At 44.9% G+C, this 16,506-nt stretch overlaps 2 protein-coding genes across 6 annotated transcripts in view; one reads left to right on the top strand and one right to left on the bottom strand.

Moving 5' to 3' along the window:
- DHRS3 (dehydrogenase/reductase 3) overlaps positions 1-649 on the top strand; it is a 43,440-nt gene extending 42,791 nt beyond the window's left edge. Inside the window, exon 8 of the transcript XR_009115506.1 lies at positions 467-649. The gene's annotated coding sequence lies outside the window, so the exon portion shown is untranslated. The remainder of the gene's footprint in view (positions 1-466) is intronic.
- Positions 650-12,091: 11,442 nt separating this feature from the next.
- VPS13D (vacuolar protein sorting 13 homolog D) overlaps positions 12,092-16,506 on the bottom strand; it is a 101,260-nt gene continuing 96,845 nt past the window's right edge. For all 5 annotated transcript variants that reach the window (XM_058039179.1, XM_058039181.1, XM_058039180.1 and 2 more), the window contains 2 exons: positions 14,109-14,349; positions 12,092-13,095 (listed from right to left, as the gene is read on the bottom strand). In XM_058039179.1, coding sequence (XP_057895162.1) covers positions 12,964-13,095; positions 14,109-14,349 — 373 coding nt within the window. In that variant the 3' untranslated portion in view covers positions 12,092-12,963. The remainder of the gene's footprint in view (positions 13,096-14,108; positions 14,350-16,506) is intronic.

The raw sequence follows: 16,506 nt of genomic DNA, 5'->3' as shown, positions 1-16,506 counted from the left end.
TGTGGGATCTGTGTGCCAGGGGGTCAAGAATCCATCCTGAGCTCCTTTAGGAAGCGTTTTATCCTCAGGAGAGCAGGGAGGAGTGGGGATGGGGTTCAGGAGGTGCCACCGAGCCCTGGGGATGCTGATAAGCTGGAGCACCGTGTCAGGCAATGCTGCTGACTGCGGGGCTTTTGTGTTTGCTCTCATTGAGGCTCGGAGCATAAATAACGACGGCGAGAGCAGCGCTGAGCTGTGTCCCAGCCCCCTCTCCCCTCGCAGGGTCAGGGGAAGGGAATTGCAGAATTGCAGGCGGTGCCTTTGGCTGACACCGGCCCGTGGGGAGGGATGGGAGGAAGGGGGTCTGGGGGCTGGGTTCAGAGCAAGGTTAGCCAAATATCGGATAAATTAGGCAAGAGAAACAGACAGCTCAGCTTGCAGTGAACTTTTCACCCGGCTAACCTGTTGCTCACCCTGCCCTGCACAGGTGGAGTGCCACTGCAGCACTGCCCCTGCTCCTCCCGGCCGAGGGACGGCTTGGAGGGGCTGCAAGAGAGCTGGGTCAATGGAACAAATAACAATTGATGATTTCTGAGTGTATCCACAGCAAGGAAGGAGACAAGGCTGTCAGCAAAGAAACACGTTAGGAAAGGTACGTGAAAATTTTTATAAATCAGACTACGTGCGTAAGTAAATATGTATACATGCTCTATTAAATTTCTGTAAAACTTTTGCCAGTTATATTGACGTTAATTGCTCTGCACCGATGAATATAATAAGTAATTGTGATGTAATTAATGACTTAAGATCACTCTTTGTTAAGGGTATATAAGCTGGAGAGCACTCAGAACAAAAAACTTTTTTCTTCTTGGACCCTGATCACATGTGTGTGTGTGTGTGTCACATCCAGCCTAACAGGGACAGGAGAGCAGGAGCTGCTCTGAATCCAAGGAATATCATAGCTCTGATTTCTGCCATAAGAGCCCTGAAGTGAACACCACTAATTGCAGAGGGGCTGGTCCCTGTTTGCTGCAGGGTGAGTGAGGACTGATGGTTACTGGTCATAGAGGGAAGAAATTCCACAATTGTGGTGGCACCAGTTGTGGGTTCCTCTGGGATTGAAGGCACTGAGACAGCAGTTCATGTTCACACTTAGGTGTTTATTATTTCTTATCAGTAAAAGTCTGACTACTGTGAGCTCAGCAGCTTTTCATTAGGAGGCACAAAATGGCCAACAATCTCTTGGTACAAGGGCTTTTCAGACTAAACTGTCCAATTAAGAGCTGACACCTGGATTATTTTCCCTTTTAACCCAATAACTGATCCCACAGAGCTGCAATGGGGACTTTTCTGCCCAATTACAAAATGCCCCCAAACCCATGGAGAAGAAACCCAGGACAACACCCTGTGCCCTCCATCTTGCTGCCATCCACCACATACTAAAAATCCCAAAACCCAAATTTCTCACCAAGTGATACACCTACACTGCTCTCTGTAAGCTATTTCACACCCTCCTATTCTGGAGTTTAGGAAACTTTCTCCATGAATGAGGGTCAGAATCAGAGCTGCCCTGGGGGTCAGGGCACCCCAGAGCAGACACAGAAATATTCCCAGTTCTCTGGGTTCCCACACATACTGGAGAGGGCAAGGAACAAATGTGAGTCCAAACAGCAATGATTAGGGATTCTTTGTGGGAAAACACAAGACTGGTGGGAATTCTGGTGTTTATTTCTCTGACTTCTCTTCTGCATTTGCAGTGCAAGTAAATACAAATAATTGCTGACAGATGTTGCAAAAACAGAGCATTGTGCTAACCATTAAGGTTAATTTTTTAGGTTAATAATAGATGCTGATAACTCAACATGGTGTACTTGGCTCAAGCTCCCATTACGTTGCTGAAATGGGCTCTGCTCCAGGTGCATGTGTGGAACCCAGTGCTGGATTTCTTCTCTTGACCCTTCCCTGAATCCCCTTGGTCTCCACTCCCTCCTCCCCAGGAAGCTCCAAGCACATTAAAGTTCTGGGGTTTAAGTATTTCCTCCATCACAATCAGTGCACAGTGGTGAGGCCTCAAGGTTTTTGTCTTTTCTTAAATCTCTGGTTTGTCAGGTCTGTTGGAGAGCAGGACCTTGCATTGCTTCAATCTTGGGTTGAAAACCACTGTGTTGAAATTGCAGCTCCAGGGTTCTCTAATCTTCCTTTTCCCTTTTCTCTCATCAGAGGTAAGGAAGGTCTGAAACCAGCAGCAGCTCTCTAATGTACAATATTTCCAGGAGCCTAGTCCTGTATTCTTCTCTGTGTGTGCCTGAATGCCATAAAAGTCTAAAAAGTAAAAAAAAATTGCTGTAGAGCCCTCTGAAGAAGCTCCTTCTGGCAGTGAACTTCTGGATGGTGGATGGGAGCTGTGTCTGGAAAGGGCAGAGCAGCCTGGAGATCATCCCTGACTTCAGGAAGCTTAGAGCATCCTGGAGCACTGAGTAATTTCAGCTTTGCCCCTGCCCTGTTCTTCACACAGGGATGGTTCCCATCCCCATTTTGGAGCTGGAATATTCCTGGGGCTCCCTGTAAATGTCTGTCCACACCCAGCTCCTCAGCCACTGCCAGCTTTGGGTGCCTGGCTGCAAAGGAGCATCCAGAAATGTGCCCACAGGTGAGAAGAAGGCATGGGCTGGGTGATGGAGGTGATTTATGTTGGCAGAAATGGTTGGGAAGAGAGGTGTGTTATGTGGAAGGTGTGGGGAAAGGGATGAGGTTGTGATGTGGTTACTGCTGAATTCCTGAGCCTGCTGATGCTGCTGGTTGTTAATCAAAGAGTTTCTCCTTCTCCTGCAGATGTTTAAGAAGGTAAAAGGAGCTGAGATGTGCACAAGGCAGCAGCACCTCTGCTCCCCTTCCCCTGCAGGGCTGGGAGCTCCTGGTGGGTTTGATGAACCCAGAGAGCAGATTCTGTTCAAATTCTCTCTGTTTGCTGGCTCTGGGCTGTTGTGGTGCTGTTCTGGTGTGGGTCTGTTCCCTCAGGATGGTTCTGCCTGGCTGATTTTACAACCTGCAGCTTCAAATACAAATTCCACCCTCGGGGATGGGACAGGGCAAGGACAAGGTCATCAGATAAGTGGGGCTGCTCCTTCTCCAGCCGTTCAGGCAGATTCATCAGAGCTCCAAGTAACACCAGGACCTTGCCAGAGACAAATTTGCCTGTCTGATCTGTCGGAGTGTGTATTCTCCACAAACCCTGCTCCCTTTTGGATGTGTTGGTGAAGTTTCCCAGAGCAGTTTGGCCAATCCCACCGTGGCTCCAAACCCCTGTCAAGGCTTCTGCTGCATTTTTCACTGCCCCTTGAGTGACATCATTCAAATGATGAGTCTCTGAGATGATTCATACCAAAAATAAAGATCCTAATAATTGTTACCAGTTCTTCAGATCACTGTTCCTGATTCCCAGCATCCTCCCACTGGTCCCTGGAGCTCCCTCCTCCACCCACTCCTTTTCCCTGATATTTCCCAGGCTCTGCCTGTGGGCTCAGGGTGCCCTCTCCTGAGGTGAGGTGTGAGTGTCTGTGTGTCTGCCTCTCCCCAGAGCAGCATTTGGGGCTTGGCTGCTGCATTTAGGGTTTGCTGTAGGGGCAGATGCAGCTGGGGTGGGACAGGGAGGCAGAGGGACCCTGGCAGCTCCAGGGGAGCTTCCCAGGTGTGGGAATCCACAAAACCAGAGGGTTTTGGGAAAGCTGCAAAGGGCAGGCCTCAGAGACAGCAGAACTGTGATTAGAGCTAAGCAGCAGCCATGAGATTGGTCAGCAGAAAAAATATTTAAACTGTAGAAAAGCAAGGACAAATAGAACAATGATCTGTGGATTAACGCTTGTCTAGAAGAACTCTCTAAGCTACAGAAAAGTTTATCTAGCAAGATATTAGCAAGTTTTAAGCTTAACAATGAAGCTCTGTGCATTGTGTTTTAAGGCTCCCAAGCAGGTATTGGATATGAAATAAGCAAGCATTGTTTTAACCAAAGGGACATGTGCTTATAGTGGTTGGATAGAACTACTGTCAATGTGCTTTTGCTTTGTGTGATTGGCCAAAAAACTTATAAAGTAAGTTGTAACATTAAGTTCTTGGTCTGCTGCCTGGGATGTGAGCTGGTGGCTTCTTCCCATTGTCATAACCATGTAATGAGACTGATGCTGGAAAATAAAACAGCTCAAGGCAGTTCCCAAAAAGAGAGCTTTTAATTTCTGACTTCAATATTTATAGATTAAAAAAAATAATATATATATATATAAATTTTATATATAATATTTTATACATTATATATAATATAACTATATAATCTATTTATATTATATATTAATATAATTTTAATAATATATTTTTATATTATAATATATAAATATAATATATTTATGTAAATTTAAAAATATTTTTATTTTGTATAGATTTTTCAAAGTGACAAAGGATTGGAGGGTGACAGTGCCACCTCTCCAATGACACTGGGCACCAAATTTCTTCTATAAAAGAACGCAAAACAATGAGTTATTTACATAAAGAGTGTGAGAAAGTTTGTTACAAGAATGTAAACATCAGAAGGCTCGGAAAATCTTAAAAAATCAAGACAACTATGTTGGCTCAGCAGAATGAGCTCCCCAAAAGAGAAGCCTGAGAACCTTTCTGGGGTGGATTTATGGCAAGTGCTGGAGCTGGCACAGGGCAGCCGAGGGGAAGGGAAGCTTGGCATGACCTTTGCTGTGTTATTTATTAACACTTTGCAGCCCCCTGGAAAATGAACTTTGGAAAGGCCGGGACTCAGCAAATCCATTGTGCTGCGCTGACAGAAAGATCCTGTTACAACACACTTCAGCTGCCAGCTTGCTGCAGTCACTCAATCCATCACGGTGGGCCGGGGGATCACAAGGCAGTGAAACTCAGCCCGGCGTGTTATTTTAGTCTTACATGGGCTGTGAGATAAACGGGGCATGAACCGGCCCCCTGGCAGGGGGGCGACCCCCGGCGCCCTCATTAAAGTGCCAATCAAAAAGAGTAATGGAGGGGGAATGGGAAACTCCTCCGGCTCCTCCAGCCTCGCTCTGTCCCGGCAGCTCGCACGGGCCAAGGGAAATATTTCTGTTCTGAGCAGGAGCCAGGCCCCAGAAACGCTCCCGGTGTGTCCTGGGGCTCTGAGGCTGTTCTGGGGTTGTGGGGTGGAAACCTGGGCCTGGCTGTGAGCACAGAAACACCAAAGCACCAAATCACAGAAACACCAAAGCGCAGAAGGACCAGAATCACAGAATCACGAAATCACAGAGTCACCAAATCACAGAATCACAGAGTCACCAAATCACCAAATCACAGAATGATCAAATCACAGAATCACAGAATCACCAAGCCACAGAATCACCAAATCACAGAGTCACAGAATCACAGAGTCACCAAATCACCAAAGCACAAAATCACCAAATCACAGAATCACCAAGTCACAGAATCATCAAATCACAGAAACACCAAATCACAGGATTACAGAATCACCAAATCATAGAAACACCGAATTACAGAATCACAAGATTGGAAGAGACCTTAAAATCATCGAGTCCAACCCAGCCCCAACACCTCAACTCAACCCTGGCACCCAGTGCCACATCCAGGCTTTGTTAAACACTCCCAGGGATGGTGACTCCACCACATCCCTGGGCAGAACATTCCAGAACTTTATCACCCTTTCTGTGAAAAACTTTTCCTAATATCCAACCTATATTTCCCTTGGTGCAGCTCAAGACTGTGTGCTCTGGTTCTGTCTCTGTCTGGAGAAAGAGCCCAGCCCCAGCTGAGCACAGGCACCTTTCAGGAGCTGCAGAGAATGATAAGATCTCTGAGTCTCCTTTTCTCCAGGCTGAGCACCCCCAGCTCCCTCAGTGGTTCCTCACGGGGTTTGTGCTCCCAGCCCCTCTCCAGCCTCGTTGTCTCCTCTGGATGTGCTTGGGGGAGCTGGGAGGGTCCTCCCTGGGTGCACCCTGCAAAAGGTGTGGATGTGGATTCTGTGGATGTGGATTCTGTGGAGGCTCAGCCCCTGGGACTGTGCCCATGGTCACTCAGTGATGGTTTTCTGTCAGCAGTGGTGCCCACACCAGGATTTGTGTGGGAAGCTGCAGTGAAACCTCTCTCAGTGCTCCCTGCTCTGTGTGTGAGGTGTGGGTGTGCATCCCTGTGCTCTGGGGGGGTTATTTCCGCTGGAACCCACAGCAAATCCTCACTGGATAACCTTGGGGTGAATACAGACACGAGCTGAGGCACAGGAGCAGAGCTGCTGAGCTGTCACTGATGCCCTGGGCTCTGCTCTGACCATGGGTGCTGCTCTTTGGGGCTGGGGGAGCTCCCAGCACTGCTGGGGGATTCCTGCATGGCCCAAGGTGCTCTGGGTGATGGATGTCACACACATCTTTTATGGAAAATCCTTTCCTTAGGATTTTTTACTCCTGAGAAGCTGAGAGGCCTCAGGGACAAAATGTAAACATTGATTATCTGCTGCTGTGGAATGCAACAGGTGCATCTGTGATTGGCTCATGTGGCTGTTTCTAATTAATGGCCAATCACAATCAGCTGGCCCAGACTCTGTCTGAGCCACAAACCTTTGTTATCATTCTTTCCTATTCTATTCTTAGCCAGCCTTCTGATGAAATCCTTTCTTCTATGCTTTTAGTATAGTTTTAATGTAATATATACCATAAAATAATAAATCAAGCCTTCTGAAACATGGAGTCAGATCCTCGTCTCTTCCCTCATCCTCAGAGCCCTGTGAACACGGTCACAGGTGTATAAATTCATGTTCTTCTGCATGTTGATCTCCCTCTGGTGCGTGCTCAGAGAGGGAAAAGGTGTCTGTGGAGAGAAAGGTGAGTGAAGTTGCTCTGTGTAACGTGGATTTTTATTGTTAGAAATCAGGAAGCTGAAAGTGGGGGAGTTGGCTCTTAAACCTGCTTATAAATGTCAGTTCTGGTGTGATCTCACTGTGATTATGGCCTTGGCAGATGTTTATTTTTGCTCACAAGGATTTATCAGCAGCACAGGCTTTCTCCAGGTAGACACTGATCTGATTTAAAATATTTTATTTTTTTTATGGACAGGATGGGCTGTTGGGATTAGAGTTAGTGAAGCAAAATGCATGAGTAGTAATATCAAGGAATGACAACTGCCACAAAACAAGGAGTTCCCATGTGAAGGTGACATCTTATTGTCCACTGAAGCTGGTACAGATTAGAGGCACCAAAAACAGAGAGGAAGGAAATCCTGGAGCTCTCAGCTCAGGAAAATCATGGAACAGATCCAGGGGAGGCCACAGAGATGCTCCGAAGGCTGGAGACCAGCCTGGAGCAGAGAGAGCTCCAGGGACACCTCAGAGCCCCTTCCATTATTTCAGGAGGCCACTGGAAAGGTGGGGATAAAGCTTTTTAGCAGGGCCTGCAGCTGTAGGAGAAGGGAAAGTGGTCCTAAAGTGAAGGAGAGCAGACTCAGAGCTGATATAAGGAAGGAAATTTTGCGATGAGGATGAGGAATAGTCACAGGTTGCCCAGAGCAGGGGTAGATCCATGGAAACATCCAAGCCAAACAATTGTGTGACTATAAATATCATGATTGGTGTCAGCTTGTACTGACTGACCAGGTCAGAAATAATGATTTGTACCCATTTATGCACAAAATTCTGGAACATTTGCTGGTCTGAACTGGGGGATGAAGATGTAAGGATTCTGTCTCTGGATAATCCTTTGAGGGATCATGAAAGCGCTGTTACACCACAAATAAATACATCTTCTGGCATAGAAGGTGTGCTGAATAGAATCCTCAGATTTCTGGGATGTTTACCTCAAATACTGCTTCCTTCATACTTTGAGAGTCAAAGAAATCCAGGAAAGGATGAATGGAAGGGCCTGGAATTGCCACTGGCAGGGGGGAGATGCCAGTGGTGATTCTGCTGCTGCTGGACCTGCTGTAGGGGCTGGGGCAGTCTGGCCATGCAAATGGTGAGTTAATTGTAAAAATGATTTGATTTTCCCCTCCCATTAAAGCTGCATGCAGGCACAGGTTTTTGCAACATCATTATTTTGATACCCAGTGGTTTGTGGGGCTGGATGTCAGCTGTTTGCCAAAGCAGTCCTCAGGAATGGTGAGTCACCCTCCTGGGGCAGAGCAAATGTTTGCTTTTGTGGTGTCTGCAGGGCTGAGGGATAGCTGCTATGATGGATTTCTCCTTTATTTATTAGAATTCCTCTGCAGCTGCAGCGTGCAGGGGACTTTTTTTCTTTTTCTTTTTTTTTTTTTTTTTTTGCTGGCATTATCAGAACCCATTGTTCTGCAGCTCCCATCCACAGCCCTTGTCCTCTGGGTGACCCAGCCATTTATCCAAAATGGAAATGCACATGGAAGCTGTTTACTTGGCCCATGGCCTTTCAGTGCTTTTGAGTCAGCCCAGAGCAGCCTGAGGTGCTGCTTTTACCCACACTTTGTGCTGAGCACAGGGCTGGGCAGTGCAGAGTCAGGAAGAGAAAACCCAAAAACCCAAACACACACCAGCCAGCCCCCTGTGACACTGTGCTATGGATGAATTATGTATTATAATACATAATACACCCTGCACCCTATATAAATATATATGTGTGTGTGTGTGTATGTGTATATATATATATATATATATATATATAATAGTACATAATACACTCTGCACTCTATATAATTTATATACATATATAAAAATTATCTATATTATAATATATAATATATGTTATAATATATAATATATGTTATATATTATATGTTATAATATATAATTTTATTATATATTATAATAAAATTATATAACATATAATATATTATGTATTATAATATATTATACATAATACTCCCTATAATAGTATTCTATATTATATAATATATAATATATATATTATGTATAATATATAATATATTATGTATTGTATTATATTATATATACAATACATAATACTCCCTATAATAGTATTCTATATTATATAATATATAATATAAGATTATTATTATAATATATAATATATATTATAATACATAATACACCCTATCATATATAATAGTACCCTATATTATATATAATATAATATATAACATTATGTATTATAATATATTATATATAATACATAAACCACCCTATAATACATAATAGTGCCCTTCATGGGGTGGGCAGGCCCTGGCACAGGGTGCTCAGAGAAGCTGTGGCTGCCTCAGAAATTTCCAATGACATTTCCATCCTTGGAAATGTCCCAGGCCGGGCTGGACAGGGCTTGGAGCAGCCTGGGGCAGTGCAAGGTGTCCCTGCCACTGCACAGGGAGCCTGGGTTGCTCTTTAAGGTCCCTTCCCACCCAAACCAGTCTGGATTTTGGGATTCTGATGCTCTCTGCTCATCATGAGCGTCCCCAGGCCCTGAGCAGAGCTGACCCCTCTAAGGGAACTGCAGTTTGCACCCACAGCATTTTGTATTTCTGGCCAAAAATGTGCTGTGGTTCTGCTAAGCAAAACAATATGATTATTTTCCTCCCAGTGTTTGTCAGTGGTTAATGAGTAACCTTTTCTTTCTGGCAGGAATCCTTGTCAGATTCTGCCCTCTCCTGCACCAAGGCTGCTCACAGACCCAGCTGGGGCTGAGCTCTCAACTCCAGCTCCCAATTCCCAATCTCCCACTCCAGAAAATCTGCTCTGGAGACCCACAAAAACTCCACAGTTTGGGCAAACTGCTCTGAGTCCTGTTAACAAAATTTCCTCAGCCAGGGATGGTTGTGGCAGGGAAAGCAGATGGGTTTGAGCTGCCCTGAGCCCCGAAGCTCCCAGACCTGTAAGAAATGGGCTGCAAGAAAGTCAAACCTGTAACAGAAAGGGAGTTGGAAGTGCTTTGTCCCAGTCCTGCATTTGATAAAATAAAGCAGTGTGGAGTAAGAGTGTGCTGTCGAGCTGGAATGCTGCAGCAATCCAAACTGGAGTCTGAAGCACTGGGCTAATTTTTATATTATTATTATTATTAGTAGTAGTAGTAGTATTAGTATTAGTATTATTAGTATTGTTATTATTATTACTATTACTATTATATTTTGCTTTATGGTATGTATTTTCAGAAAATTAAGGTTGTTCTTTCTTTGCAGCAACCTTAGGAAGTTTAGGAGGGTGGAATAGAGAGTTTGGAACACAGCCTTTGCTTTTCAAGAGAATTTTGAAGTGTATGTACATTTGGGGGTGGGTGATATATATATTTAAAGTAGTACAGATGCATAGATGTGCACAGTGTTATTGTCAGGTGAAAATTTTATAAGTGGATTTTGAGCAACTCTTAATTCAAATATGCTTCAATTCTGCTTTGCTATTTTTTTTTTAATATCTGTGCAACAATCTAAAGAGAGTACATTCACTGAAACCTGATTTTTCAGCATGAGGTACGCAAGGTAAAGTCATTGTGAGCAGCAAATCAAGGTGGGTTCCTCTGAGAAGGAAAAGAGAGCAAATCTGAGTGGGTTGTGCACTGGAGGAAGCAGGTTTGTACCAAACAGTGCTTTAGAGAGAAAAAGTTTAAAAAATATGAATAGTTGGGCTAAGATGTTGCAAAGTATTTTACTGAAGAGAAAATAGGCTTCTGGGATCATCACCCAGAGCTTCTGGGATCCCTCTGAGCTTCTGGGACCACACTGAGCTTCTGGGATCTCCCTGAGCTTCTGGGATCCCTCTGGGATCATCACCCTGAGCTTCTGGGATCCCTCTGGGATCATCACCCTGAGCTTCTGGGATCATTCTGAGCTTCTGGGATCCCTCTGGGATCATCACCCTGAGCTTCTGGGATCATTCTGAGCTTCTGGGAACCCTCTGGGATCATCACCCTGAGCTTCTGGGATCCCTCTGAGCTTCTGGGGCTGTGGCAGGAGCAGAGGGCAGGGAAGGGTGCTGGTAATGTCTGCCCCATGCTCCCATTCCTGCAGGAGCTGTTGGGAACAGGATCATTCCTGACCCAGCAGGGATGGATCCCTTCCTGATCAAGCAAGGAAAAGGAGTTTTCAACTATGACCATGCCATAGATGCAGGACACACAACTTCAGCCCTGGCTTTGGAACCTAAAATTTAATTTCTTTTTTTTTCCAGTTACTTCCATGCCTTGAGAAAGTGAAGACAGTTTCTGTCTCAGGAGAGGGCAGCCAAGTGATGCCTGTCTGTCTGTCTGTCTGATGTCTGTCCTGGGGCTGTTTCCAGTGGGGACACACCTTTGGAGTTTTTCACCTTTGCAGGAGCACGGGAGTGAAACTGGGCCAGGGAAAAGGGCAAGGGAGAAAAGGGCAGGAGGAGAGTGCAGGACAGAAAAGGGGAGAAAAAGGGAATAAAGGGCAGGGCAGGGAAAGGGGGAGGTCAGTAAAGAGGAGGAAAGGTGGAAAGGTTGGGAAAAGGAAGGACAGGGAAGGATGTGATGGGTAAAGGGGATGAGAGGACTGGAATAACAGGTAAGGAAAGGGGAGGAGAGAAGGAAGACATGGAAAGGTGCCATTTCCACGCTGTGTGGGTCTCTCTACCAGTCAGAGTTCTTCCTTCCTGCCCTGCTGAGGTGATATTTCATCTACTCTTTACTACACCTTGAAGCTGGACAGGTTTTTTCACACAAATGATTGAGTTCAGAGCATCCCAAGGGTGCCACTGTTCAATGATTCCTCATGGGTGGTTACACACCCCAAGCACCCCATCCATCCCCTGCAGTGCCCAACACAGCAGTGAGAACTGCTCCTTGTTTCTCCTCCCCACCTTTAGCAGCCCAGGATTTTACAAGAGCTCAGAAGTGGCTTCTTTCTAACCTTCAGCAGCAAAATATTCTCATGAAGGGATTTTACCTTCAATTTATTTTACCTTTTAAAATGTCTACTTACACTGCATCAAAAGGTTTATGAAGTCACACTTTAAAATGCAAGTTACTCTGCAGAGAGTTGTGTTTCCATACCCAAACCTGGCACCTCCAGGGAGGAAATGGGACACTGAGGGCTCCAGTTCCTGTGGGTCAAAGGTGTTTAAAGCACTCATTGCTCCCTCTTCAGTGTGGTCACAGTTAATGAGACAAATACCAATGTGCTGTACAACATCAGGGAAAAAATTGTTGTCTTTTTTATTTAGAAGTTTAGTTCTCAAGATATTGTGAAGTCCAACAAGCTGGTAATCTCCTCTCCCCCCACCCTTCCTCCACCTGAGGGAAGGAAAATCTGAAGTTAAATGTTCAATTTCCAAGGCTGCTCACTTCAACTACTTCCAAAACAAGTCAGAAAAGAGGCTTTGAGATGCAGACTGTGAATGTAGAACTGAATCTTCCCTGTATTATTTACCAAAATACAATTTTTTTTGTTAAAAAAGAGGCTCACATTTCAGTGCAAGACCAGGTCTCCTGTATTTACCTGTATTAGTGAGTTAAGAGAAAAAAAAAAAACAACAAAAAGCCCACCAAACAACCCAACCAACGCCCCCATATCACAGTGTTAATGCACCCTATTCATGGTGTTAAAGCTCTAAACCACAGGACACCTGTGCTCCAAAAGCTGAAATTAATTCTTGATTTTATTTTTTAAAGGTTTATCTACATTCCTGTACTGTGAAAATCAATTTTCTCAAGGAAAAAAAAAAGACAGAGAGAGAGAAGGGCTTCTGTCAGGTAGTGCAGTATGACTCAGTAGAGCTCCTTTAATTTCTTTACACAGTAAACAGACTCATATTTATACCAACACCCTCTGCAGTTGTATTTACATGACACTTGTACATATATACATGTTAGCAAAATACAGGGCTTCTCCCAGACCCAAAGCTGTGGCAGCTACACCTCTGGTATACAACTAGTGCTTAAAAAAGAAAAGCCACCTCTTTTGTTTTCTCTAAATACTAAAATTATATTTTTTCCTTCTCTGGTCACACAGTCCTGGCTCCAGCCTGGTACTTGCAGCTCTTCCTGGCAGTGAGGAAATGGATTTTCAAGAGTCCAGCTCGAGATGCTCTTGATTTTCACTAAGTCTCAGCATCAGCTGCTGCTCATAATAAAGGCTCTTTGCATAGTTGATTTCTTGGGACACCTTTACTGCCAGAGCTTCTGATTTCACTTTCACCTGCAGAAAGAAAGGGGATTTTTCTTAATGTGCTCCTGCTGTCAGCTAAAACAGAGTAGATTTTAGATTTGAGGTAAGGAACTGAAAGGTTTCAGTGGAGTTTCCTTCTCAGCATTTAAGGGGGAGCAAGGAAGGAGGGTGAGGGAGCACCAGGTACCCACACAGATATTCAGGAACTCTGTGCCATATCTGAGGTTATTTCCCTTGCCTCCCCTCCCACCTTTTATCTGGCTGCTCTGTTTGGAATGTGAACTGCCCTGGGTCAGGGGTGAGCCTGTAAAAGAGCCCCTGAGCAACTACTGAAATGGCACAGAGCATAAACACTGCTTCCAGCACCAGAGACCTCACAGTAAACCTGCTGCATGGAGCAGGAGACTGAACAGACAGCAAAGTGCCCATGTGGGTAAAAGTTAAAAGCCTTTCACAGGTAAACACAGGTTTCTTCCTGTTACTTTGCAGCCTGTGGGACTATTTTAGTGTTTTCCTTTCTTCAGCTTTCTCAGGAGTTCAGGGAGCCACTGAAACCTGGGAAGGAGCTGTTTCCAGTGCTGACAGAACAAAACTTGTGCCTAAATCCCTTTTTTCCCAAGGGGAAGGGTACCTAAATCCCTTTGCTTCCAAGAGGAAGGGTGCCTAAATCCCTTTGCTTCCAAGAGGAAGGGTGCCTAAATCCCTTTGCTTCCAAGGGGAAGGGTGCCTAAATCCCTTTCTTCCCAAGGGGCAGGGTGCCTAAATCCCTTTGCTCCCAGGGGAATGGTGCCTAAATCCCTTTGCTCCCAGGGGCAAGGTGCCTAAATCCCTTTGCTCCCAGGGGCAAGGTGCCTAAATCCCTTTGCTCCCAGGGGAATGTGCCTAAACCCCTTTGCTCCCAGGGGCAAGGTGCCTAAATCCCTTTGCTCCCAAGGGGAAAGGTGCCTAAATCCCTTTTCTCCCAGGGGGAAGGTGCCTCAATCCCTTTGCTCCCAGGGGGAAAGGTGCCTAAATCCCTTTGCTCCCAGGGTGCCCGTGCTCACCATGGGCCGCTGCTGCGAGGGGCCGGGCATGGCCAGCCCGCTGCTCGTGTTCACTGCCTTCTTGGTGAGCTGGATGTAGACGTTCCCGTGGTCCTTGGACACCAGGCAGTGGTACAGGTCATCGTATCTGACCTCCAGGAAGATGCAGTCCCTGTCTGTGAAGTCTCCACTCTTCAGGAAGTACACGGCCTTGGAGGAGATGAGCACGCAGTAGCTGTCGATGTTCTCCACGGCGATGAAGCTGCAATAAAGGGGGAAAGCATTGTTAGCTCAGAGCTAAAAATAGCAAATTAACAAGTGTCATCAGCTGTTTGTGACCTTCAGAACGCCATCAGAATATTTAGTGTACAATTCCTCTGTATTTAATTTAAATTGTTTGGATATGGAGCTAATGAAGGACGCCCTCATCTATTTATACAAAGATCGTGCTGTAAATGAAATATTGGTGCTGCCTGCCTGGTCATCAGCTTTGGGCATTACAGGTACACATAAAAATGTCTTTTAGGAACAGTAATTTCCATGCTCTGAAGCACTGCAAGTCCTAATGCTGAAGCTTAATTGCAACTAACTTCAGTAAGTGAAATTGCTGTAAATGCTGTAAATCAAATGTTGTAAATCAAATATTGGTGCTGCCTGCCTGGCTACCAGCTTTGGGCATTACATTAAAATGTCCTTTGACAAGGACTTAGGAGCAGTAATTTCCTTGCTCTGGAGCACTGCAGCAGTTATGATATTTTCTGAAAAAATTTTTTCTTTACAATTTTTTCTCTTAGGAAGCTGAGAGACTTCAAGAACAAAATGTAAACAACGGTTAACTGCTGCTGTGGAATGCAACAGGTGGATCTGTGATTGGTCTCATAGAGTTGTTTCTTATTAATGGCTAATCACAGTCCAGCTGTTTTGGACTCTGTCCAAGACACAAGCCTTTGTTATTCATTCTTTCTTTTTCTATTCTTAGCCAGCCTTCTGATGAAATCCTTTCTTCTATTCTTTTAGTATAGTTTTAATATAATATATATCATAAAATAATGAATCAAGCCTTCTGAAATATGGAGTCAGATCCTTGTCTCTTCCCTCATCCTCAGACCCCTGTGAACAGTCACAGAGCACTGCAAATCCTAATGCTGAAGCTTAATTGCAATTAACTTCAGTAAATCAAATGCTGTAAATCAAATATTGGTGCTGCCTGCCTGGCCACCAGCTTTGGGCATTACAGGTACACATTAAAATGTCCTTTAACAAGGACTTAGGAACAGTAATTTCCTTGCTCTGGAGCACTGCAAGTCCTAATGGTGAAGCAAATTGTAACTAATTCAGTTCCAGAGCTGGTACGTGAAAGGTTTGCAGACATTTATGACAAGAGCTATCCTGTAATTCTCCTGTGCTTCTCTGCTCCCCACCCACACCTCCCTGCCTTCAAAACCAAAATCAAGTTGAACCTGCTGCCAGGATCAGTAGCAGAAAAGAGAAATTAGCTGTTTAACAAGGGGTGAGAGGTTAAGCAGCAAGCAGGTTTCCCCAGGGAGATTACGCTGAGTGATGAATAGGAAGAGGGAGAGAAGAGTGAGTTAGGAATATTGAGAGTTATGATGGCTGAAAAGAACAAATGTAAGGTGCAAAAGTGAAATGGAAGTTGAATACACAAATGCTTCTCCCCCACTTCTGGTTTACAACTGAAATGAACCTCATTAGTGGGGCTTTAAAAAAGCTGGAAAATTCAGCATTGAATGTGGAATCATAGCTGAGCAGAGTAATAGAGCAGTGCTAAACAGAGTAAAAAAGCTCTGCCAGCAGCCCCCAGGGTTCACAAACATCTGTAAAGGAGGATTTTTCTGCTGTCAGGCAGGTTCCCAATTGCTGCCCCCTGAGCCACTGCTCATACAAACCTGCCTGCTGTCCTCACACCCTGCAGAATCCTCCACTGGCTTAGAAATCAGTGACCTCTGTCACTAACTCAGTGTTTCTGGTAAACAGAAGAGTTCCCAAATCTCCAAATGCACCCTTGGCTCTCCCAGCTAAATATCACTGCACACACAAGCTACTCTGATCTGTAGTTAAATAAACCCAGAGCTATAAAAGATACGTTAATAGCCAAAAATATGGCAAGAGGTCAGGCCATAGTTTCTTTTTGTGGTATAAAAGGATAACTGCAGTAATTCTGTATTCCAATCCTCTCAAAGACACTGCTCTGCACTTCCCCTCTGTGCTGAGTCCCTGCCCTCACACCAACTCCAGCCCACACTGTCATGTGCTGGGAAGGACACAGCCTCATTAAAAAGGGCCTGGAACATGCTCTGCCCAGCTCTAAGCTCGGATGAAGCTCCAGGAAGATAAAAAACTGTGTTCCTTCAAGTAAAACAAACTGGGAGAAAAGTGGAGTTTGGCTTAGAGGAACCCA

This window comes from Melospiza georgiana, chromosome 22 (assembly GCF_028018845.1).
Source record: "Melospiza georgiana isolate bMelGeo1 chromosome 22, bMelGeo1.pri, whole genome shotgun sequence".
Classification (NCBI taxonomy): domain Eukaryota; kingdom Metazoa; phylum Chordata; class Aves; order Passeriformes; family Passerellidae; genus Melospiza; species Melospiza georgiana.
This window is presented reverse-complemented; position numbering and strand designations above follow the sequence as displayed.